The sequence below is a fragment of the Elgaria multicarinata genome, chromosome 2 (assembly GCF_023053635.1).
Source record: "Elgaria multicarinata webbii isolate HBS135686 ecotype San Diego chromosome 2, rElgMul1.1.pri, whole genome shotgun sequence".
Lineage (NCBI taxonomy): Eukaryota > Metazoa > Chordata > Lepidosauria > Squamata > Anguidae > Elgaria > Elgaria multicarinata.
Genome location: NC_086172.1, coordinates 173,446,626 through 173,473,184, shown reverse-complemented (window position 1 = coordinate 173,473,184; position 26,559 = coordinate 173,446,626). Strand labels below are relative to the sequence as shown.

The 26,559-nt window shown below is 43.9% G+C and overlaps 1 protein-coding gene across 2 annotated transcripts in view; it reads left to right on the top strand.

Moving 5' to 3' along the window:
* Window positions 1-24,944, top strand: part of SLC38A6 (solute carrier family 38 member 6) — a 76,096-nt gene extending 51,152 nt beyond the window's left edge. Inside the window, exons 9-16 of one of the 2 annotated variants that reach the window (XM_063118205.1) lie at window positions 1,466-1,531; window positions 2,350-2,403; window positions 4,290-4,369; window positions 5,837-5,937; window positions 17,256-17,380; window positions 19,841-19,985; window positions 20,087-20,181; window positions 23,852-24,944. In XM_063118205.1, coding sequence (XP_062974275.1) covers window positions 1,466-1,531; window positions 2,350-2,403; window positions 4,290-4,369; window positions 5,837-5,937; window positions 17,256-17,380; window positions 19,841-19,985; window positions 20,087-20,181; window positions 23,852-23,932 — 747 coding nt within the window. In that variant the 3' untranslated portion in view covers window positions 23,933-24,944. Of the gene's footprint in view, window positions 1-1,465; window positions 1,532-2,349; window positions 2,404-4,289; window positions 4,370-5,836; window positions 5,938-8,692; window positions 8,719-17,255; window positions 17,381-19,840; window positions 19,986-20,086; window positions 20,182-23,851 lie in introns of those variants that run through there. The other variant, XR_010025085.1, reaches the window with a different exon arrangement.
* Window positions 24,945-26,559: the final 1,615 nt, after the last annotated feature.

Sequence of the window (26,559 nt, the reverse complement as noted above, 5' to 3'; positions counted from 1 at the left end):
TACCCATGTTCCCCAGCAATTGGTGTATACGGGCTTACTGCCTCTGATACTAACAGCTTATAACCATCAGGACTAGTAGCCACTGATAGCCTTCTCCTCCAGGAATTTATCCAACCCCCTTTTAAAGCCATCCAAATTGGGGGCCGTCACCACATCTTGTGGTCACGAATTCCATGCGCTGTGTGAAGAAGTCCTTCCTTTTATCTGTCCTAAATCTCCCACCAATCAGCTTCATGGGTTCTAGTATTATGTATGGAGTGTTGCTAGGCACTGGCGGGGGGCGGGGACTGCATCTGGGATACACACATACAGCGTTCTGAACCTCACTTGTGCCACTGAAGGTAAGTGTTGTCAGGCCTGAAGGCAGTGATCTCCTATTAGATCCCCCCCCCACACACGCACAAATGGCCCAGAGCCTCCTCCCTCCCTCTCCAACAGAGAGCATTGCTGAGCGTTGACGGCACTAATCATCTGGTGCAGAGCGAGGGAAGATTCTCCAGTAGAGCAGTTGACATGCAGCCTTCTGCTTGCTCAAACATCTCTGGATTGTAGCTGATTTTCCACTATCCAGAGAGCTGTGGAATTAATTGAGCTTTAGAATAGTCCCATAGAACATGAGTTCTTGTAACATGGGCCTCTTCGGGTGTCATTCCTCTCCCTGTGTGGTTGCCCCCAGGAACAAACATCAGGGCCATGTGTTCCCTGCTCCGGTCCCCTCACAGTGGAGAGAATTTGGGGGTTTCCACATTTGCAAGATGCGCTCCGGCAGCCCCCCCCACACACACTCCTGGGTGTTCCACTCCTTGGTTTCTCCCTGCCCCAGCTCTATCCCTTTCTCTTACTCTGGGCTCTTCCCTCTTCTCCCGCATGCTCTCTTCTCTCTCTCTCTCTCTCTCTCTCTCTCTCTCTCTCTCTCTCTCTCTCTCTCTCTCTCTCTCTCTCCACTCTGCTCTTAGCCCCCCTCTCCCTGACTCTCTCTGCACTCCCCCCATCTTTTCTTCCTTTCTTTTTTCAATGGCACTGCAAGTATTGAGGGAGCCCTGGACAAGATACACCCTGTGAGTCAACACACACACACACACACTTGCAATGTTCTCCCTTGTTCCCTCCCCCGTGCATCCCTCTTACCCTTCCATGCTCTTTCTCTTTCTGCTTCTCCCTCCCCAGGGGTACCTCAGGGGTACGTCACACGAGTGAAAAAAAGTCATCGGAAGTTTGCAGGTCCTTTTGACGATGATGTCAACCTCCTGCACGTCTCCCGCTCCTTCCCCCAATTATTCTGTTAAAAACAAACAAACAAACCTTGGATATCCCGATTCTTCTGAAATATCACGGCATTTGCTGCCGTATGCCGCCGAAGTTGCGCTGCAAAGCACTGACTAGAATATAATAAAAATACAATAAGATAAAAATGCATCAAGGACAACAGTTTTCCAAGTATCAATTAGGTTTTCTCTCTCTACAGATCATAATTAAAAAGTGGTCCATTCCTTGTCCTCTGCCACTAAATGTTGCTGTTGGGTTCTTCCAGGTATGCAACTTATTTGAATTCCTTTCTGACTTGTTCTAGTTTTATATGTAATTCTTTGAAATGATGATGGTGATGTTATTAGTACAGTGATTAGTTGTGCAATATTTTTTAGCGGTTTGAAATTGAACAAATGGTCTGTATGGAAGCATGTGTTTCTTTATCATTAGGAGTCCATACATTCAGGGTTCTATAACTTCCATGCTGCACTCCTGAGTCTTTTCAGCATTTATTATGCATGCAGATCCTTCGTACTGGGTGATCTGCAGGAGAAGATGTGTCCCTAGAATAAACTTTTCATCTGGAGTACCTTATCCCTGGAGAAGGGGGAGAATGAATTCATACCCACATTGGCATTGTTCAGAAGACACCTCAAACCATGGCTTTAACATGGGGATTCTCACAGTGGTTAAAGCCATGGTTTAAGGCAGCCTTCCTCAACCTGGGGCGCTCCAGATGTGTTGGACTGCACCTCCCAGAATGCCCCAGCCAGCTGGCTGGGGCATTCTGGGAGTTGTAGTCCAACACATCTGGAGCGCCCCAGGTTGAGAAAGGCTGGTTTAAGATGTCTTATGAGTCAACTATTTCTTCTGTGTTTTTGTGGTTGCAGTGGGCTGCTACAGGGATAATTCAGCTCATTGAGGGTTGCATGGGGACAGTTATGGTGTACAGCTGTCACATGTGGGATAGGTGCGTGTGGATGTGCACTGTAAACAGGCTTTGCACATTAATTCATAGGATTTTGAAGTAGTTTTAAAATTACTTGATTTGAAGCCAATTGATGAACCTCGTTGCATTACTTGCATATTTGTTTTATACAGGTTTCAAATTCTACTGGGGATTGTCAACCAGCACTCTTCAATTTTTCCAAGGAGGTAATCCTATAGTATCCTCTTAACAGAATGCAAGAGTATACAAAAATGTATTTAAGCTTTGGGGTACGTTGCAGCTTCCCAAAAAAAATATTCTTTGTGTGCGTTGCTTGTGCTAACAATGATACTTTGAGTTGGAATTTGTTCAGTGTTTTAAGCCCTAGAGAATGCAACAAAAATTGTGGCCTGATTTGAAATCTGTACAATCAAGTTCTTTTTTTTTAATTATTTTTAAATTATCACTAACTTTGTTTTATACCTTTCCATAAAAACACCCCAGGCAGCTAACAACAAAAGAAAACCGCATTGGCCTGCGGTGGTCCCCAAGTGGCCCTGTGATGTCTCTCAGGATTCTTATCTTGTCTCTTGTAATGCATATGTGAAAATGCTGATGGAGTTTTGGGGTTTAGTGCCACCAGTATGCTGATGACACCCAACTCTTACGGGTCAATTCGCATGTCATTCTGTATATTAATCTATGGCTTGTTGTTGGGTTAACTTTGGATTGTTTAACCCATAAATAACCCACAGTGTCCAGGTTCGGATGTCACCCAAACAACCCACAAGCAGGGCATTTTTAGGTTCAAACCGAAAACGGCTTGCACACAGCTCGCATAGTTCACACAATGCATCTCAACAAATCATGGGTTAATAAATTAACCCACGATTTGCTGCCATGATGTGTGAACCAGGCCCATAAGCCTCTTCTAGTTCTAAATTGGTTTCTCATGTCAGTAATTAAGGTGAACAAATCGAAGATTACTGCAGACAAGACAGAGGTGCTGCTTGCTAGTCGAAAAGCAGATCAGGGAGCAGTATTGCATGGGGTTACACTTCCCCTGAAGACTCAGGCTCACAGTTTGGGTGTACTTCGGGAACTCATCTATGAACCTGGATGTTGAGGTCTCTGCAGTGGCCAGGAATGTGTTTACGCAGCTGGTGCTGTTGCAAACTGCACCTGTCCCTAGAGATGTCTGATCTGGCCATGGTCACACATACCTTAGTGACATCCCATGCTGTGCTGCCTTTGAAAACTGTTCAGAAACTTCAGATGGTCCAGAATGCTGCAGTCAGACTGTTGACAGGGGCCAGTTGCAAGGGCCGTGTGACTTGCTTATTGCAGCTTCGCTGGCTACCGGTCCGTTTCCAGGCACAATTCACAGTGCTAGTTATGCCCTGTACAGCTTGGGATCTGGCTACCAGAAAGACTGCCTTCTCATATACGAGCCTGCCTAAGTTTTAATATCTTCGGAGAGGCCCTTCTCTCAGTAGCACGACCATCAGAGCAGCATTTGGTGAGGATGTGGGAGAGGGCCTTCTCGGTGGCTGCTCCCAGCCTCTGGAACTTCCTGCCAACTTGGGAGGTTATGTCGGCTTCCTCTATGCGATCCTTCCACCAGCAGGCAAAGAAGCTTTCATTCAAGTAGGCCTTTGGCATGCAAGCTGGTCTGTTTTTATTCTTTTTTAAAACAGCGCTGTTTTTATTCTTTCATTGTTACGTTTTTAATACATTTGTTTTACGATTGTTTTAAGGAAATTTTTATTTTAAATTTCAGTTTTTATTGTCAACTGTCTTTTGTGCCATTTCCTTGGTAGAAAGCCGGGGTATAAATAAAATAAATAATTTATTTATTTATTATTTATTTATTTGAAACATTTATATCCCGCCCTACACCATTAAGCTCTCAGAGCGGCGTACAATAAAATGAAACAGTAAAATACAATAAAAACAACATATTATTCCTCTTGAATGATAGTCTAGGGAGATTTTAAAATAAATGCCAAATATTTACAGACTTTATTTTAACAGCATGTCTTTCTTTCTTTTTTTCATCCCTCCTCCTCCTCCTCCTCCTCCTCCTCCTTCTTCTTCTTCCTCCTCTTTTTAGAGTGCTTATGCCATTCCAATTATGGCTTTCTCATTTCTCTGCCATACATCAGTACTGCCAATTTATTGTGAGCTACAAAGGTAAGATATAATTTGTAAATGCTTACTGCCTAAAATGCAATAAAAGTAAGAATATTGCAATCCTCAGGAAGTCTGTTAGTGCTAGTAGTTAGTGAGATCACAAAACTTCAGCCACACTCTTAGAACCATTAGTTATTATTCTTTATCACATGACTCCTTGCTCTGGATGTCGTTTCATACGGCGAAGCCTTCAAGCAAAGTTACACAGCTGTCATAGTGGGCCACATTATGCCTGCCCTAGCCCCTAGACACGACCTCTGCCATGGTGACCCCCCACAGCCCCTTGCGGGAGGGATCCGTTCATTCCATTCCCCCGAAGGGGAGGGGGCTGCCCAGCAGAAGAGGGGAGGAGGCAGTCGTACAACTCTCTCAGACTATTTCTTCCTGCCTTCAAAATGTCTGAACCGCAGAACTATGCCTTAGTTAAGAAAGTCTGCTATGTACTGCCTGGTACTGCAGGCTTCAACCTAACAAACACATTTAAATTAATTGTAAGTAATGTGTTTTAAGAAACAAACAACCTTGAGGTGTACGCTCATAAAGCCTCCTTAGTCTGCTTGGGAAGTTTTCAGGTATCTAGGAGCGTTGTCAGACAAGTGTTTTATTGCACTCTTGTTACTGGCTACTCACGGTTTTTCGCAGGCCCTTTTGAGAGCGAAATCTGTCTCCCGCGCACCTCCCACTCCTTTTCTCAGTTGTAGAGTGACAAAAAAAACCCTGTTTTAATCCGATTCTTCTGAGGTTGCACTATAAATTGCCCACTTAGAGGGCGGTGTTCCCATTGAAACCCATTGAAATCTACGGGCCACATGGTCTATGGTCTCTTCTCTGTGAAAACTGCTCTTTTTGAAAGCGGAAGAAAACCAGCAAGAGAGCAATTTATTTATTTATTTATTTATTTATTACATTTCTATACCGCCCAATAGCCGGAGCTCTCTGGGCGGTTCACAATTTCCCACGATTTCCCCCCGTCTGATGAGCCCCTACGTTTCACGTTCTTGGAGGACATACAAAAAGTTACATTGAATCAGTACATCTTTTAAAAAAAAATTGATTGGACACCATTTTGTTTCATAACAATTGGATAGATAGTTTTCAAGTCCATTGAGGACGTATGGACAAACACTTCCTTTTATAGGTAGGTAGAGCGATAAATAGATAGAAGATTATATGTGCTTTTATTTAAACCGCTTACGGGTCTTAGGATATTGAGCAGTATAGAAATAGTTTAAATAAATATAAATAAATAAATAAATAAATAAATAATTCAGAAGTCCCATATTCCCTTTGGAAACTGTCATGACAAAAATCCTTATGCAAGGCCAATCTAGGAATCCACTTCAGAAATTACCTTATTCGTGGGGAAAAGCAGGTATTCATTGGTCAACAGTTGAAACTTGCATCAACACCGGCTTTTCTTCTACTGACTCCTTAAATGATGCCATATTTTTCTTTTGTGTTTTGTAGTCCATCCAAAAGCAGGATGCTGAAGGTAGCCAACACAGGAATTGGTCTGAGCTTTCTAGTTTATTTTGTGTCAGCGCTATTTGGATACCTCACTTTTTATGGTATGTTTCTCATGTTATTATTATAAAGGGTGAGGCACACAGGGGGCTGATAGTGCTTTTTTCTTTTTGCCTGGGATTTCACAATTAGCAGATAGTCAAGCATCTCACAGGCGCCCTAAATAGGTGGAGGAAGGTTTGGTGGGTCAGAAATTGGGCAGGTCTCGTGTAATGCAGAGTGGCCTTGAATCATGGGCTGAAGTTACAGGAAGCCAGGTTCCGGCTGGACATCAAGAAAAACCTTCTGACTGTTAGAGCAGTACAACAATGGAACCAATTCCCTAGGGAGGTGGTGGTCTCTCCTACACCGGAGGCCTTCAAGAGGCAGCTGGACAGCCATCTGTCAGGGATGCTTTAGGGTGGATTCCTGCATTGAGCAGGGGTTGGACTCGATGGCCTTGTAGCCCCCTCCAACTCTACTATTCTATGATTCTAATATATCTAGGATTTACTTTCTGAGCTGTCATGCCGTGTAATTTCTCTAAAGGATTGTGTTGTTCAATTTGTGTATTTGCCCAGTTTATGGGCTAAGGTAGTGGTTGTGGGGAAGGGAGCATCACTGCACACAACATAATTAAACGAAATCCCACAGCTGAAAAAGAAAAACGTTCTGTGGAATTAATTGTGTGTAGGTTAAGTGCATGTGATGCAGTGGGCAATAAGCACAGGGAAGACAAGAGCCATTATTAGAAAATCCAGTTTCCTCACCTCCGCAATATGTTATCCTCTGACAGACTTGTCAGCATAGCTTCCTTCCTCCACCCAGTTGGAAAGAGGCTTGTGTATCTGTAGTCTAATGGCTCAAAGAAAGGCACCAGGGGTTTATGTCTACCTGGAAGTCCAGTTTCGTTCCCCCCACCCCCATGTAGCTTGATATATTTTATGGTGGGAATTGTGCTGGATCGAATAGGCAAGAAAGACAGGTTGGGGTAAAGCAACAGAAGAAACAAAGTCAGACCAGTTGAGCCTTTGTCAAGAAACCAGGAATACTTCAAATGTCAGTCACCCCACATTTTTGTAGCTCAGTAGGTTTTTTAACAGCCGTGGTTTATTTTGCACTTTGTTTCTTTTAAAATGTACTTTTAATGTGTTTTTATACTGTTTTTATTCTCTTTTATTTTGTCCACCGCTCCGAAATTCTGAAGAGGGAGGAATAAAATAAAAATAATACTATTAGAGCAGTACAACAATGGAACCAGTTACCTAGGGAGGTTGTGGGCTCTCCCACACTAGAGGCATTCAAGAGGCAGCTGGACAACCATCTGTCAGGGATGCTTTAAGGTGGATTTCTGCATTGAGCGGGGGGTTGGACTCGATGGCCTTGTAGGCCCCTTACAACTCTACTATTTTAAGATTCTAAATATCTGCTCATCTTTGAAGCACAAAAATTTGCACACAAGACCAAGAGGTACCTACTCCTTTCACCACTTCTCATCCTTTTTCAGTATATAGGTAGGCAGGTCATCTCCTGATTGAACCAACTTCAACTCAGCATTGCTCTTCACTGTTTGAAGACTTGGGACAGATCTACACCAAGCAGAAAAGGACACTTTGAAAACGTTTTGAAAACCTTATACAGAGCGTGTCCTGGGCCCCAACAGTTGTCACTATGGTTATAAACCGTTTTAAAGTAGTAGTGTAGATCCTGCATTGTAGTCACAGACCATCCTACAGTCTGAACATGTGCAAAACTATTTAAGAGGCCATGTACATATCACGCATCTGATGATGTGTACTCAATTCCGTGAAGGCTTATGCTACAATAACTTAGTCTTTAATGTACCACAAGATTCCATTTTTAGGGTGTGGGTGTGTGCAACGGATTAATGTGGCCACTTCTCTGGGAGGGAATGTGCATCAAACCTGACTTGATTGAAACTCAACTTGGGCTGTGGAAAAAAATCCACCTAGAAAGAACGGTCATGCATACCCACCTTAAGGGAAAAAAATATTTGCTTATGCCTGGAGAAGAGAAGATTGAGGGGAGACATGATAGCACTCTTCAAATACTTAAAAGGTTGTCACACAGAGGAGGGCCAGGATCTCTTCTCGATCCTCCCAGAGTGCAGGGCTGGATCTACACTACTGCTTTAAAGCACTTTATAACAGTTTTATAGCGCTTTAAAGCAGTTAAAGCGCTTTATAACTGTTATAAAGTGCTTTAAAGCAGTAGTGTAGATCCGGCCCAGGACACGGAATAATGGACTCAAGTTAAAGGAAGCCAGATTCCAGCTGGACATCAGGAAAAACTTCCTGACTGTTAGAGCAGTACGACAATGGAATCAGTTACCTAGGGAGGTTGTGGGCTCTCCCACACTAGAGGCATTCAAGAGGCAGCTGGACAACCATCTGTCAGGGATGCTTTAGGGTGGATTCCTGCATTGAGCAGGGGGTTGGACTCGATGGCCTTGTAGGACCCTTCCAACTCTGCTATTCTATGATTCTATGATCACCTTCTCTTCTAATATACAATATGACTTTAGGTATACTTTGTGAATGGGTTATCCGTTTTCACCCTAAAGCTGGAATCGCACAACCACAGTTTTGAAATGATGATCACAACTATAACAAGCATGGCAAAAGGATGCTTGGATGTTGTACCTCCATGCTTATTCAACATTTACAAGCAGCAATAGTTTAATAGTGGAAAAACTCTCAACAATTATCCTATTACACGGTTGTCTCAGTTGGTGTAGGCTGTGACATCCGGTCAGATTTCAGCACTCCTTACACCTTGGTGGCTTTCTTCTTTTTAAAGGTCCATCAAAAAACTGCAGAAAGTTGGTGAGTGACACACATAAAAAAAAATGTAACGTAGTCAATTGATGTAATGTAGCTAGAAGTTCATTGTTGGTCATGTGGATGGTCCTCTTTCCTGTGCCGTAACATTTGCAAATCTCCGTAGAATATCGCTGTGTGTTCTTCATTCTAGCAGAATGGTTTTGAACCTTGTCTTGCTTTCCATCCACCCACCTATGATATTATAAATAGCAAAGGTTCCTGGAGCAATGCATGTGTGCCAAAAGGAAGTTTTCTCTCAACACTATGCTGAGAATTCTGGATTAATTTCACCCACTGGGAACTTGATTGCTTTATGTAGTCATGGTCATTTCAATGCATGAATATCTGTCTTGCAGCGTGAAATATGGTTTTAAATCATCCAACCTTTAGTAGGAAATGTAATTTTCTTTTCAATCTGCCTATCTGGTGTCGCTTTCCTGTGGAATGGGTCTTGAAATATGGTTTTAAATCATCAAAACTTTAGTAGGAAATGTACTTTCCTTTGCCAGTCTGCCTATCTGGTGTCTTTCTCTTCTGGATTGGGGCTTGTTTTGGGCTTAACGAAGTTGATCTTCAGTGGAAAATACCTTGATTCCTGATTCTCAGTGGCCTGTGTGAGACCAGCTACATGAGCATTTATCGTACTTTATAACATGTGAGCGATGCTGGTCATTTATGTGACCAAATTGTAACAGATGAGCTTTGTTGTTTTTCATAAACAGGATATATGGTAAATATATATATATATATACTAGGGTGAGGCATATGTGTTCTTTGTTGTGTTTCAGGAAAGAGACTGATCTCTAAACATTTAAAATCCAATCTCTTAAAATTAGGGTGACCATATGAAAAGGAGGACAGGGCTCCTGTATCTTTAACAGTGGTATTGAAAAGGGAATTTCTGCAGGTGTCATTTGCATATATGGAGAACCTGGTGAAATTCCCTCTTCATCACCACAGTTAAAGCTGCAGGTGCCCTGCCCTCTTTTAAATCTGGTCACTCTAGTATAGCTCCTGCAGCTTTAACTGTGGTGATGAAGAGGGAATTTCACCAGGTTCTCCATATATGCAAATGACCCCTGCTGAAATCCCCTTTTCTATGCAACTGTTAAAGATACAGGAGCCCTGTCCTCCTTTTCATATGGTCACCCTACTTAAAATCCATTTATAATCCCCTGCACATACTTTGTAGTTCATTTTTATTTATTTATTTGTTTATTTATTACATTTTTATACCACCCAATAGCCGAAGCTCTCTGGGCAGTTCACAAAAATTAAAACCATAATAAAGCAACCATGTTAAAAGCACAATTACAAAATACAGTATAAAAAGCACAACCAGGATAAAAACCACGCAGCAAAATTGATATAAGATTAAAATACAGAGTTAGAACAGTAAAATTTAAATTTAAGTTAAAATTAAGTGTTAAAATACTGAGAGAATAAAAAGGTCTTCAGCTGGCGATGAAAGGAGTACAGTGTAGGCGCCAGGCGGACCTCTCTGGGGAGCTCATTCCACAACCGGGGAATGGCCCTGCTCCTAGTAGCCACCTGCCTCACTTCCTTTGGCAGGGGCTCACGGAGAAGGGCCCCTGTAGATGATCTTAAGGTCCGGGCAGGTACATATGGGAGGAGGCGTTCCTTCAAATAACCTGGCCCCAAACTGTTTAGGGCTTTGAATGGCAGCCAATGAAGTTGTGAAAGGACTGGCGTAATGTGATCTCGCTGGCCAGGAGGAGGTGTTTTTGGAGGGTGGGTGGGTGCTGCAGCTTCTTCTGGCTTTTCTGGGCAAGTGTATCATGGTAATATAGATGATTTGTCTTACATAACCTGAATTCATGCAGGAAGAGAAGGCAGGGGAAAGAAGGAGAGGGGGGAAAAAACTAATATTAGTAGTTGTACCGAAGTGGTAACAGTGAAACCATTGTTCATTTGTCAAAAGTTTCATTAAACAGTTAATTTGGAAAAGAAGAGCTTGCTTGGTACCTGGTGACAAACCCCACAAAATGAATCCGTGAAATATTAGCTTCGAAAGAATACATTTCCCTACAACCCTCTTACCCACTTAGATGCCATGAATTAGTTTTCAGGTTTTTTTGCTACAATATTTTTATGCCGACTTCCTTGTCGCGAGCCTTAAGCCAAGCCAGATTTCACAAAAACAAAACAACCAAGCTTGCCGAAAGAGCCTTCCTAAACTAGGTGCCCTCCAGAGGGGTTGGACTGCAATTCCCATCATCCCCAGCAAGCATCTGCCAAGCTGACTGCGGGTTATGGAACTTGTTTCCCAACAGCTAGTTGGGGAAGGCTGCTTTAGAGTTGCTTAAACGAAACACCCTCTCAAGCAGGAGTAGTTTTCTAGAAGCTTTACAAAGCACAACTGTGCCATGCAGATTGGGAAAGTACTACAAAGCTGCCTTTGTCACATGGCATCTTGTTCCAAAGTATGAGACTTCTAGAATGTTTTCACTGAGAACGTGAGAACGGCAGTGCTGGATCAGGACGGAATCTATTCTTTTTTCCAAGAAGCAGGTGGCCAGAGGTCTCTGGCGATGGACTCCCCCTTCCTCTGTTTGAATCCATTTGCAAGATTCCGAGACCTAGTAAGACAAGAAAGTGATTTGTGCTAGCGAAATAGCTGCACTTCATGGACTCTCCATGCTTATAAGGACCAAAAAGGCTATCAAATAAGAAAACCCCAAGCACACGTTGGCATCCTGTACTAGGCGGACTTAGGCAAGACAGTTGTCTCTCAGCAGGATTGATATTTTATTTATTTATTTATTGCATTTGTATACTGCCCAATAGCTGAAGTTCTCTGGGCAGTTCGCAAAAGTTAAAACCATCAAATACAATTTATTTATTTATTTATTTATTTATTTATTACATTTATATACCACCCCATAGCTGGAGCTCTCTGGGCGGTTTACAAAAGTTAAAGTATAAAACAAACAACAGTAAAAACAAACGAAAGTACAATATAAAAGCACAAGCAGGATAAAACCGAGCAGCAATGCAGAGATTTATATAGATTCAAAATACAGATCTAAAACAGCAAAATTAAAAGACTGAGATGATAAACTGTTAAAATACTGGGGGAAATAAAAAAGCTCTTCACCTGGCATCTAAAAGAGTATAACAGAGGTGCCGGGTGAACCTTTCTAGGGAGCTCATGCCACAGCCAGGGTGCCACAGCAGAGAAGGCCCTCCTCCTGGTAGCCCTCTGCTTCACTTCCTTTGGCAGGGTCTCACGGATTAGAGCCCCTAAAGATGATCTTAGGGTCCAGGCAGGTACATATGGGAGGAGGTTTTCCTTCAGATAGCCTGGCCCCAAGCTGTTTAGGGCTTTGAATGTTAATACCAGCACTTTGAATCGGGGAGAAGCTGGAGAAGGACTGGCATAATGTGGCCTCATTTGCCAGTGCTCTGTTAACAATCTTGCTGCCCTGTTTTGTACCAGCTGAAGTTTCCGGACCGTTTTCAAAGGCAGCCCCACATATTATGCATTGCAGTACTCCAGGCGAGAGGTTTTCAGAGCACGGATAACTGTAACTAGGCTATGTCTGTCCAGATGAGGGTGCAGTTGGTATATTAGCCTAAGTATATTGCCACTGAGTCCACCTGTGCCTCAAGTGACAGTTCTGGATCCAAGAGCAGCCCCAAACTACGAACCTGATCCTTTAGGGGGAGCGCAACCCTGTCCAGGACAGGGCAAACATCACCTCGCCGGACAGATGAACCACCCGCTAACAGTACCTCCATCTTGTCTGGATTGAGTTTCAGTTCATTAGCCCTCATCCAATCCATTACCGTGCCCAGGCACTGGTTCAGAACAGTCACTGCCTCACCTGGGTTTGATGAAAAGGAGAGGTAAAGCTGGGTGTCATCCGCACATTGATGAGACCTCAGCCCACACCTCCGGATAACCCCTCCCAGCAGTTTCATGTAGATGTTGAACAGCATAGGGGTTAAAATAGAGCCCTGTGGAACCCTGTAGCCTAGGTGCCACGGCACAGAGCAATAATCCCCCAGCACCACCACCTGGAATCGCCCATCCAAGTAGGAGCAGAACCACTGCAACACGGTGCCTCCAACTCTCAGCCCAGACAATCTATCCAGAAGGATACCATGGTCAATGGTATCGTATTTATATGATTGCTTCTCTAATCTCAATTGCTTTGGTTCAATATTTTTTTCTTAATAGGCAAAGATCGTATAACTTGCCTTTTAGAAATTAGAATCTGTTCAGCAGTTGATACTGAGAAATAGATTTGGTTGCCACAGAAAAAAAGAGTTCTCCCCATTCCATTCAGCTCTTCAAATCCTTTTCTTTACCATTAAAGGAGGGGATGGCTGAGTCAATTGCCTCACTGATTGTTGCTGCAATCTTGTTTTTACCCTCCCATTCTGTTCTCAATTAGTTGTTCTTTCATACCACCCAGAGTTTAATTTGGCGGGTCCCAGAGGTCAAAAAGTTAGTCGTGCACCCCACCCACTTGCACTTGCAAATGGAAGAGACTCACAATGTGTCATCACTTTAAAAATGAATATCTTGGAATGCATTTTGGCCTGTAGCGCATTGTGACCTGAACCTATTAACTCTTCTACACAACTATTTTGGAAGCACCGATAGAATGCAAGATCCGGGGGGGGGGGGGGGGCTCTTTGTGTCCTTAATGCTGCAGTGTGTATTGATGGTGTGGTGGCACCTCCCAGCACGTCTGAGGCCTGGTTCAGATATCACAAACACAATTCTCCAGACTTCCTCCCCTCTCTCAGGCAGGTTCCTTTGAGAAGCACTGCCACCAAACCATGCTGCACAAAACCACTTCAGACGCATGATTTGGAACAAAATTGCTGATCATAGTTTGCTGATTTTGACATCATAGAAAATTATACTTACAGAAAACCGGGAAGTGGAGGAGGTCAGCCATATTGGACAAGCAAGATGGCACAACGTCCTTGAACTTCCAAAACATGGTTTGGAGTATTACATCAGAATAAGTACCTTGTGTCCCATACTATGGCTCTTGTAGATGATGTAGATGAAATCCAGGATGTTTGGAGGCTGCTTTAAATTAGGGTGACCATATTTGGGAAACCAAAAAAGAGGACACCTAGTGTGTGGGGGGGGAAGCAGCTTTCTGAGTCCTGCAAATAGTACGTTATTCCCCCGCCACCTTAAAGAACCCGATTGGAGTGGAGGAGGGGAAAGGATTTCATTCTGCACCACCACCATCCACTCCAATTGGGGCCTTTTCTATAATGTCCACAAATGACCCACTTTCCCCTTTAAGACCTCAATTGGAGCTCGGGGTGGGGGAATGATGTGCCTCAAGAAAGCATGTCATTCCCTCCTGCCATGCTAAGGGCAGCCTTAAAGGGGAAGGTGTGTCATTCCAGGACATTATTGAAAATTATAGAAAATCCCCCCTGACACTATGGAAAGAACAAAAACCAGGACAAATCCGGGGAAATCCTGACAGTTTGTCACCCTACTTTAAATGCCTTAAAGTGGCATCTCCTGATGCCCTATGTGTGTGTGCAATAGGCTTCATGGGCCAAATCTACTTCCCACGAAGAACAGATGAGGTTTTGGGTGAAAGTTTTAACAGGTACACATCCTGTGAAAAAAGGCAAGATAATGGCTCAGTTCAGACAACACATTTCTCTATGCAAGTGGGAAAACACCACTCAACGGTTGATATTTTGGAAGGTAGTCACCACACAACGTGTTCTAACTTCATCGTTGTGTGACTGTAGGCTACCATGGAGTTCAGTAAAGTCCATTGTGATGATTGACAGTTCTTCCTCCCTCTCTCCTCCCCCGGTCCTCCCAATGGTATTCCATCAGCCGCTGCTGCAAAAAATCAGCCCCAGCAGCTCTCCTAGAGTGGCATTCCCTCCTTTCGCTGCTCTTGCCAGGGAACTCTGTAGCCGGTGGGGAAAGTCAACCCAACGCAACGGAAAACACCACATTGCCCTCCGCACAACACACAACACAAAGGTTGTGCAGGAACTCTCCTCTGCAGAGTGTGGATGTTCTGCGTGGAATGTTTTCCAAAAAAAAACCACCCTCCACTGTTGGGTGGAGTTTTCCCTCCAGACAACACATTTCTCAACGGTGGTGTAAAAACTCCACTGTGGAGTTCTAAAACCACAGTTGAGGAACGTGTTGTCTGAACTGAGCCAATGAATTCTTAAATCACTGCCGCTCCCTTCCTCCTGCACTTTCATCAACATATCTGCCCATGTGTCATTGCTTCCTGCGTCAGAATGGATGTGCTACACATAAACCTTTGGTGGTTCTATATGGGTTCGGTCTTAATCACTCATCCCATGTTTTAGTTGGTGATTCTATATTGTCGTCTTTTCTTTTATTCCTTTAATGTACATAGTTACATTTAATTCTTAAGTGATGAAAGGCATCCTGGGTGCAGTTTTATTTTTGTTTGTATGCTTTTTCTGTGAAAGAGCAGGATATAAGTTTTCTAAACTGAATATTCTTTTTGAGAAAGACTGTGCTTCTGCCAAAGACGCAGAGGAGCCTCTTTTCACAGGCTCACCTTGAGATACCCTCCATCAAGTCACAAAGCAGCTATGGGAGGAGGCTGCAAGTCCCCCATATGGTCAGGACTAGTGGTTGCCATCGGTGGGCTGTAGCTGGCCAACCACTCTTCCAACAGCTCTTTATTTCCCCAATCCTGATGGCACCGGTTAACCTCTTTCGCAGCCAACTGGCCCTCCAGCCTGAGTCTAAGGCCTAATCTACACCAAGCAGGATATTGCACTAAGAAAGTGGTATGAAAGAAGTATATAAAAGGCAGGAGCCACACCAAGCATGATATAACACAATGAAAGCAGTGTGAAAGCGGTACATGGTCTGTGTCCATGGGCCCCAACAGTTGTCAGTGCACTTCAATACCGCTATATATAGCAGTAGTGTGGCTCCTGCCTCTTATATACCGCTTTCATACCACTTTCAAAGTACAATATCCTGCTTGGTGTAGATTAGGCCAAAGTCTAACTAAACTCTGCCACCTTCAAGGATGCAGTCTGATCTTTTAACCAGGGTGACTAGTGCAGGGGTGATGGTGCTGCCTTTCCTTGAATAATGCGCACTTAGTGCTTTTCAGCTATTCGGCCTCCAGAGGATTCTTTCCAAATCAATTTGTCTGCCAAAACCCCACTGACCATACTACACACAGGATATCCTGTCCTCAGAGATTTGGCTAACATGTTCCAAAGGACACTGATAGTGGGCTACCAGCCATGTCTGTTATGTAGGGTGGCCATGTTGCCTACTTTAGAGAGGACGGTCCTCTATTTGTAGGGTTGTCAGATGACAGCCCTCTGTTGGAAGCGGTCCTCTATTCAAATGGCTGCCCAGTCCAGTCTGGTTTAAAGACAAAGAACCACAGGGAGGGAGAGCCACAGGGGCTTTGCCCATCCGCGGTTAGCAGACTGAGTAGGGCACGCGGGTCCTCTGGCCAGTCTTCCCTACGATGGCGCTCCACTCCGTGATGCCTTCCCCTCGCAGGAATACAACTGGCACCGACGCAGCTGTCCTTTGGGTGCCAGGTGAACACTTTCCGGAGGCAGGCAAAATCTTTTTCATACTGTCAGGCCTTTGGGGAATAGTTTAGAGCTTTGGTTCTGCGTTGTTTCTGCACTGGATGTTTTTAAAAAAATATTATTTGTATTTTAAATGGTTTTTAATGTTTTAATATTTGTAGCATGTTTAATTATATCTGAACTTTTACATAGCTCCGTATGTTTTAACTGTACATGTTTTAATTTGTGAAGCCACCTTGAGTCCCAGTATTAGGAAGAAGGCGGAAATAATAATAATAATAATAATAATAATAATAATATTTTCTATTTCGCCAGGTATTTTTCATGTTGATAGTTTAGCATGCTTTCCTTCTTTTAGCAGCCGCTGCATTATTGTACCAATTTTTAAAATTGTTTTGTATTGGTCAGTCTAAAGAAGGGATTAATAAAGAAGTAATTAATAAAGAGGTAATAAAGAAGTAATTAATTCTTAATAGAGAAGTAATGAAGTAAATGGTGAGAAGTGTTATATCTCTATTTCAGTTATAATAATTATTTCTAAATTTTTATCTATAAACGTATAAATTTGCATCTATGAATTAGCTTAATAAATTACTATGTGCAAACATCTTTGGGTACTTTTTCGTCACACATGTGTGCCCCCCCTTGCAATTGGGCCGTGCTTCCATCCTCTATGAACAAGAGTCTCTAGAATGTGTCAGAATCTCTGCAGTTGTTCATTGCAGGTTTAAAATGAGTAGTGGGCAGGCCAGCTGTCCTCCGGAAAAGGTTGCCTACCATTACTGATCCTCTCCTTTAAAAAAACAACCCTGGATTAAAACTCGCATGCAACCCCAGGGTTCCTCCAGAAGAGATTGAAAACCACTGCACTATAAAAGAGATTGAATTCATGGGGTATATTGTAGCAGTGACAGCCAGCTCAGATTTTGATTTGCCATCTAATAGTCCTTTTAAAACAATTTCAGGCCATGTGGACTCAGAATTGCTGCAAGGATACAGCAGGTACCTGCCCCATGATATTGTCATCCTAACAGTGAAACTGGGCATCCTCTTTGCTGTGCTGTTGACGGTGCCCCTAATCCACTTTCCTGTAAGTATTGCAAAAAAATTGAAGGAATTCACTACGCCAAGATGTAGTGAGGGCTACTGCCACGACACAGGCTCTGAACACCAGACCCGGCCGCAGCTACTCCCTGCTCAAGCCAAGCACCACCGCTTGATACGCCTGAGGCAAGGGATAAAGCCCACCTTCCTCCAAACTATGTGGAGAATGGGGTTTAAAATGGAGAAGGATTTTAATATATATAATAATGCGCTGTGAGTTTGAAACCTTTCATACAAACCTTTTTGAAACCTTTCATACAATCCTGTCACTCATTCACATACGCGCTTTCCTTTTTCTCACACAATCACTCTTGAACTTTCTTTATTATCAGTATTGATTAATATACTTCCACTATGTGCACACCACACCCTAAAGACACCACTCACTACACTGACTCTCAAATTTCCCAGAACTTAAGTACCATAGATACAGAGAGCACTACAGACTCTAAGAGTACCTAACAAGTCTCCCTGAAAAGTTTCCTTGAAAAAAACAAGAACCCCCATCCCCTCAGTCATTCCCTTATATATCATTCCTCCCCCCTCCCAAGACATTCTAACTCCGCCCACTCAGGCCAACATTCTAAAAACCACAGACTTACAAACCGCAGACATACATTTGGAATTGACTTGTGGGGTGTAACACCACAGCTATCAATGGCTACTAGTCCCAATGGCTATATTCTACCTCCACTATCAGAGGCAGTAAGGCTATGTGCACCAGTTGCTGGGGAGCATGGGTGGTAGGGTGCAGTTACACTCAGGTCCTGCTTGTGGATTTCCCGTGGGCAGCTGGTTGTAAACAGAAATCTTGTAAGCAGAATGCTGGACTAGATGGGCCTTGGTCTGATCCAGCATGGCTCTTATGTTCTTATGCTGGTCCAGCAAAATTCACTCTCTTAATTATTTGTGGGTCTCACCATCTAGTCTTGGCTGTCTCATCCATTTGGGCAGTATCCAATAGTACTCCTACACAGAGTAGGCTCATTGAAATGAATGGCCCTAGGACTACGTAGGATTACCATTGGATACTGCCCTATGTCAAGTGGTTGATGAAAGGGCTCATGCTTGCATATGTTCTGTAAGCTGCATCAGAGGAATGTGGCATAAACCACTATGCTAATTTGTGCCTCTCAAAAAAAAAAAGAGTTTTAGATTTGAGCTGACTCACAGCTTCGCTTGCAGTTTGCAGAATTTGATACTCCTAAAATGTATTTGATTTCGTTTTTGTTCTTGTTTTTTCTTCATATTTGGTTTTCAGGCAGCCATGCATTTTAATGAGAAGTGAGAAAAAAAGCAGTCTTACTATTGATTTCCTGCAAGCTTAAAACATGTTTTTCTCCCTCGCTCATAATGCAAGACCCCAGCATCATCTAGTGATGCTGATTGGTGGGAGATTCAGAACAGACAAAAGGAAGGACTTCTTCACAGCACATAGTTAAACGACAGAATTCGTTTCCAAAAGATACAGGCTCAGTTCAGACAACATGTTTCTCAATGGTGGAGTTTTTACACTGCCGTTGAGAAATGTGTTGTCTGGTGGGAAAACTCCACCCCACAGTGGAGTGTTTTTGGAAAACACTCCACGCTGAATATCTACACTGTGCAGAGGAGAGTTCCTGCACAGTCTTTATATTGCATGTTGTGTGGAGGGCTCCATGGAGTTTTCCATTGCATTGGGTTGACCTTTCCCAATGGCTATAGAGTTCCCTGGCAAGAGCAGCGAAAAGAGCAAGTGCCGCTCTAGGAGAGCCGCCGGGATTGTATTTTTTTCAAGCAATTGGGCTGGGGGAGAGGGTAGAGGAACCGTCAATCAAACATCACGATGGATTTTACTCAACTCCGTGGTAGCCCACAGTCACACAACGGTGGAGTTAGAACATGTGTGGGAAGAACCCCCTAAAAACTCAACCGTTGAGTGTAGTTTTCACACTGTGCTGACAAATGCGTTGTCTGAACTGAGACACAGTGATGGCCACCAACCTAGATGGGTTTAAAAGAGAATTCATGAATTTGCCTAATTCATTTCCTTCATGAATTAGGCAAATTCATGAAGGAAAAGACCACCAGTGGCTACTAATCCTTATGGCTTACGCTACCTAATTATCTAGAATGGGCCTTGGGAGCAGTTCACACATTATGCAGAAGCAAATCTAAATTCATCACTGAGTCTGTACTCAACATGGAGCTATAGCTAATTGTGGGTGTCCTACAATTTCGGTGTGTACTTAAAACATGTGATGTGTGAAGCGGCCTGAACTCACTTCCCTTTTCTGATAGTGACAATATGTCAACCCTTAGTATGAGTCAAATTTTTTGGGGTTAACACTGTGGATGGTATATTTTTGTTTGGCTTTGTTTGGATTAAATATCGTGAATTCAACATTTCATCTTTTTCTGTTATGGGTCTGACATACTTTCATTTTCCTCTTTTTGAATTCCACAGGCAAGGAAGGCAATAATCATGATTTTTTTTTCACATCTTCCTTTCTCCGTGATCCGCCACATTCTCATCACTTTGGCACTCAATGCAACTGTTGTGTTGCTTGCAATGTACGTGCCCGACATCAGACACTTTTTTGGAGTAGTTGGTAAGATGGCCTGAGCTCTTCAAACCAATCCTACACATTAAAAACCTGCATATACTGATCTCACTGTGACTGACAAACTTGTGTGTCACATCTTTTGCAAGGTTCAACCACGTCAACCTGCTTGCTCTTCATATACCCGGGGCTGTTTTATCTCAAGATCAGCACAGAAGACTTTATATCACGACAGAAACTTGGGGTAAGATGCTGGTCTGAGTTCTTTCATCGTCTTTTGAGATGCTGTTGTGGAAAGTAGACGTTGTTTTCAGAGCCATAAAGCATTTGCTAAAGCTTATAGTCATTTCTCACTCCTGTACTCCCAGGAATCTAGATGGTGGACATCAGTAGGATAAGAGGTATAGCTTTCGTCAAATTGAGAGTGAGGGGGTACACTAGGGCAGGGCCCCCTTTTTAAGGGGCTCTTACAGCATTCCTAAGGACCCCTCAGTTCCCAGCTGCCGCTATATCCCCCTATTTCTGGGGGCCCTAGACAGCTCTATGCTCCCCTATTTTCCTGGTCCCCCATAGACTTTCCATAGGGGCCCTAAAATCCTACTTCCCAGAGCCCCAGAGGGTCTCCTTTTACCACAGGGACCCCATAGACCCCCCCCTCCCCACTCACCCCTGGATGCCATACTGTGTACGAACATTCCTATTGGTTTGGGGCGGTTGGTTGAACGCATTGGGGGGGTCACACTCCATCTCCAAAACAATACGGATGTTTACTCTGAAAAATGTGGGGTGACCAATGAGTCAGCACCTTGTGGGGGGTGTCCCAAACCGGATACAACTGGTTAGGCTGAGAGCGTAGAGGGGTCACACGCTACCCCCAAAACAACCCTTTGGGTTATACGCAACATAAGTACTCATACACAAAATGGCATCCTAGGGGGCTAGTGAGAGGGTCCATGGGTTCCTAGAATCTGTGGAGACATCGTGGGGCCCTGGGAAGTATATGGGGGATAGAAAAATAGGGGTCCCTGGCAGTTGTCTAGGGGCCCTAGAAATGAGGGGGACTATGGGGCAGCTGGGAAGTGAGGGGCCCTTAGGAACCCCGTAAAAATGGGGACTTGCAGCTCTCAAATAGAGGCCCCATTCCCTGGTGCCCCAGTGTACCCCCTCACCTGTCAATTTGATTAAATCTATACCCCTACTACTACTGACCTCCGTTTTCTTCTTCTGTGAACAGACATGGGGAAGTATACAATGGCGTCATTCTGCAAAGTTGAATAGTGCTAGTGGAGCACCGGTAGATTTTTCCATTGCAGGAGTGCTTGCTCATTACGCCTGTGTAATGCACAACCCGTTGCCCAAGACTTTTTACAAGCATAATGTATAACCAGATGTGCAACCTGACAGATGGTTGTCCAGCTGCCTCTTGAATGCCTCTATTGTGGGAGAGCCCACAACCTCCCTAGGTAACTGGTTCCATTGCCGTACTGTTCTAACAGTCAGGAAGTTTTTCCTGATGTCCAGCCGGAATCTGGCTTCCTGTAACTTCAGCCCGGAAGCCAAATTCCGGCTGGACATCAGGAAAAACTTCCTGACTGTTAGAGCAGTACAATGAATCCAGTTACCTAGGGAGGTGGTGGGCTCTCCCACACTAGAGGCCTTCAAGAGGCAGCTGGACAACCACCTGTCAGGGATGCTTTAGGGTGGATTCCTGCATTGAGCAGGGGGTTGGACTCGATGGCCTTGTAGGCCCCTTCCAACTCTGCTGTTCTATGATTCTGTGAACTGCACTAGCAGAAACATAGCTTTGGTTGGATTCTCCTCTTACGCATCGTTCAGAACCTTGCTTCCGCTAACGGAGTGACTTTTGCAGTATTATTATTATTATTATTATTATTTATTTATATAGCACCATCAATGTACATGGTGCTGTACAGATTATACACAGTAAATAGCAAGACCCGATGGCCAAAGTTTGAAAGATGCCACCATCTTTGTCGTAAAGAAGTGTGTCGTGTGGCGCTCCCTGGATGACTGCCATCTCCCATAGTGGAGGCGGTGCAAAGGGGCATAATGCAAGCCACTACAATGATGCATGGCGCTGCCTTATACGAAGTGCCGTCTACACTGACTCACGAGAACTCTCCAAGGTCTCCAGGCCAAGGTGTTTTCTACCCCTCCTCTCTGAGACCTTTTAACTCACAGAATCAATCAATCAATCATCAGTTTATTGTGCTAGCCGAAGGCCATGACAAATACATCCATAGAAAAGCATACAACTATAAAAGTGCACAACAGTTTAAAATAACCAAAAGAGCCATACAGACAAGCTTAAATTTACTGTGACTAAAGCTCTCATTTCGCTCAGCACTTTGAGTCTCCGTGGCTGTTTATAGCAATTTTATCAAGTTCTCTCTTCCTAATCTTTTTCGCTGCCAGTGCAAACAGGGCCACTTTATGAGTGACATAACTGTTGGTATCACTAATTTATTTTATTTATTTATTTAATTACATTTATATACCGCCCCACAGCCGAAGCTCTCTGGGCGGTTTACAACATTTAAAAATAGTAAACATTAAAAGTATACAATTTAAAAACACACACACACACACACATAAAAACAGTATAAAAACAACAGTATCCATTTAAAAACAACAATTGTGCGGTCCATTAAAAACAAACTTAACGTTGTTAAATGCTGTTAAAAAGCTGTTAAAAAGCTGTTAAAAATGCCTGGGAGAAGAGAAAAGTCTTGACCTGGCGCCGAAAAGATAACAATGTTGGCGCCAGGCGAGCCTCATCGGGGAGATCATTCCACAGTCGGGGGGCCACCACTGAAAAGGCCCTCTCCCTTGTTGCCATCCTCCGAGCTTCCCTTGGAGTAGGCACTCGGAGGAGGACCTTAGATGTTGAGCGCAGTGTACGGGTAGGTTCATGTCGGGAGAGGCGTTCCATCAGGTATTGTGGTCCCAAGCCATGTAGGGCTTTATAGGTTAAGACCAGCACCTTGAATTGGGCTCGGAAACATATAGGCAGCCAATGCAAGCGGGCCAGAAGGAGGAAGAGAACTGTTTCTGCTTGGGAATTCATGCCTCCATATGTCAGCAGCGGTTTCAGGAGTTACAGAGGGCAAGTTAACATATAGTGTGCTATGTCTTCCACTTGTTGTTGACCACAGATACATAATCTCGATTCAAATGGTACCTTGTGGTAGCGTCCATCCAGCACTGCAGTTGGCATCACTTGAAACCTCAATTCAATGAAAGCATTTCTCAGGGGCAGTGGCCTCAGTTTGGACAGATAACATGCTCTATAGTGTTCTGTTTTTAGAAGAGGGAACCACCAAGAGAATTTAGAATTTTGAATAAGTTGTAGGTCCCTCCTGGAAACTCACAGGATCCGTGGAGTGAACTTTAGGCCTCCAGAACATTCACTTTTCCAAATGAACAATGGTGCCGTCCCTTATAACAGACACACGAGAAATTTGAACGGTGACATAAACCTCTCACGTGGAAGCTTTATGAATAAAATTCATTTTGATTGCGGGCTTTCTATACACCAGGTCATGTGTAGTTCATTCCTTTCTGGAATATTTTATCAAATTGGGCGAACACATTTGTCTTGCCAAACGTGTATCTTGGAGGTTATTGTAGCCTTACCCAGCTGAGAGGGCAAATACTTTGGTGAAATCATTTCCTAAACCGTAAGTGTAGCTTTGTTACGTGAGCGGCTGCCTTTCTCTCAATGACATCTGCATGTACTCAAGAAGTGCTTTTAATATGTTTGTTTGAAACGCAACCATTTTCATCTGCCACCAGCTAAGCGGTAAAATGGTGTTCGCTCTGGTTTGATGACCAAAAGTGTAAATTGCTTTCTGCTGCTTGGGATTTATCCGTTTGTCTTATTTCCTTCACAGGCGTGTGCACTGCTGGTTTTTGGCCTCTTGGTCGGTCCTCTCAGTTTAGCCCTAATCATTTACAATTGGATTCATCCGTGAAAGAATCCCTGCTTAGAACCGTGCACGTGAACAGCAGGCCGAAGGAACATTTCCAGCAAAGTCTTACGTAAAATTACTCTGCGAAATGCTGGGCGAAGACTTCCCAGAGCTTTGGAAAGCCATCACAAAACTACACTGCAAATCCATTTTCTCTTCGCTGTAGTAATCCCTGCCCTTCTGCAAAGTTCTGCTGGAGCTGAAGAAGGTTATCGTAGCAGCTCTACACCTGCAACTTCTCCTCTCTCCCTGGGCGTCGTGGCACACATACGTTTCTCTGCCCAGCAAGCCGCTGCCAGTGGGTAAACTTGAAGCACAATGACATTATGTTACATCAGCCTTCCCCAACCTGGTGCCCTCCAAATCCGTTGGACTACAACTCCCTGTGGCTGGCTGGGGGATGCTGGGAGCTATAGTTTTAACACATCTGGGCTGCCCCAGGCTAGAGAAGGCTATGTCACATTGTCTAGTTCCAGCCTCAGGTGCCATAACGGAGCTGAACAGGGATTACAGTGCGAAGAATATAATTTGTGGACTTTCAGATTAATAAAAAATCATACGTCTAAGTACCCAAATGTGGAAGGGTTACGGCTGAGATCCAGCAAGACAGGTGGTCTTCCAAGAACGTTCTGTTGAAAGGGGCTGAAATCCTGCCACACCTGCCGCTGTCAGTTTCCCAGAAATCACTTGTCCAGCTTCCTTAGGCCCGGAGTTCTGGGTTTGGCAAAGGGAAGCCAGGCCAGTCTAGGTTTGATTAAAGCCTGCCGTCCGAGACAATTTACAGTTCAGCCGAGGAGTAAGAAATAACGATGAGGTTATGCTGCCTGCCAGTTGTCCTGACTTTGCAAGTGAACTGTGCGATATGTATTGTTTTTTATACTTCGGTGCATTTGAAGATAAGATCATGGGGTTGATGCGAAATAAAACACTGTTCCTTTGAAGTGCGTTGTGCACTATGAAACCTCCATTTTAAGGATCTTCCTTAATGGCAACCTTCAAACAATGTGTATTAACAGGGATGGAGCGTCATCAGGGGGAGGAATCGTGCTTCCCTACCGTCGCTTTGCCTCCTGTTTCTGTCCCGTAATAGGAACGAACAGCTTCCTCTTTCTTCATACAGGGAAGAATTGTTTATTTATTTATTTATTTATTGCATTTCTATACCGCCCAATAGCCGAAGCTCTCTGGGTGGTTCACAAAAAGAGGAAGAAAGAGGAAGCAAGCAACGACCACATGGCCCATTCAGTGGGCATTTTTATGGTGCAACCTCTCCTGCACACAGCAGGAAATAGCACCAATTAGCGTTATAGCAAGAAGAATCGGATTTCCCGGGTGGTATTTTCAAGCCGGAAAAATGACAGAACGAGCGGGAGACACACGGGAGGATCACTGCGTCAGCAAAATGTCCCACCAAGAACTGTGAGTGGCCAGTTGTGAGTGTGCCATAAAATGCTCGTCTGACGATGCTCATGATGTAGATCATAGAATAGTAGTAGAGTTGGAAGGGGCCTATAAGGCCACTGAGTCCAACCCCCTGCTCAATGCAGGAATCCACCTGACAGATGGCTGTCCAGCTGCCTCTTGAAGGCCGCTAGTGTTGGAGAGGCCACGGCCTCCCTAGGGAATTGGTTCCATTGTCGTGCTGCTCTAACTGTCAGGACGTTTTTCCTGATGTCCAGCCGGAATCGGTCTTCCTGTCACTTGAGGCCATTATTCCGTGTCCTGAACTCTGAGAGGATCGAGAAGAGATCCTGGCCCTCCTCTGTGTGACAACCTTTCAAGTATTCGAAGAGTGCCGTCATGTCTCCCCTCAGCCTTCTCTTCTCCAGGCTAAACAGGCCCAGTTCTTTCAGTCTCTCCTCATAGGGCTTTGTTTCCAGACCCCTGATCATCCTGGTTGCCCTCCCCTGAACACGCTTCATGCAGCTGCATCACCTCAGAAGCCACACATTACCATATATGGGGGAGGGGAACGACACTAGTTTAACTGTACCATCCCCAACCCCATTTGAAAATCATATACATCGAGGAGACGGTTTAGGCTAGAAGCCTTCTCCAAACGTGGAGGGGTGACTTACATGTTATAGTGCTTTCAAACAAGAACTCTGCACTGCACTCTGGTTTGGTACAAGAAAACCAGCCAACTTTGGTTTGTTGTGGTATGAGATTTTGTTGATCAGCGCTTACTTCATCACATGCAAAATGAGGACTGTACCACTTTAAGGACCTTCAAGTCTGATTTGGTACAGACTTTGCGTTCTCCGGGCTCTAGAAAGCTGAAACTGTATAACCCAGCGTGGAATATGTACACTTGAGTCGGCAGTTTTAAAAACCGGAGTAGCTGGAGCTGGATAAAGAGTCAAGTTTCATTGGAGAAAGCAATAAGGTGAAGCTCAGGTGACTGAAGGAAAGCCTTGAATAAAATGGAAGTGTGCTGGTCATCTTGAACCTCAAAAGCGAGGTTCAAGATGATAACGCGTTAATATTTTTATTATTTAAATATTTGTATTCCTCCTTTTGCAACAAAGGCCCTCTAAGATGGCTAATAAACAGGAATGCAGCCATTAAAAACAGCAAACTTAAATAATAATAAATAAATATCAAAAGCTATAACCACACAAGGAACAAAA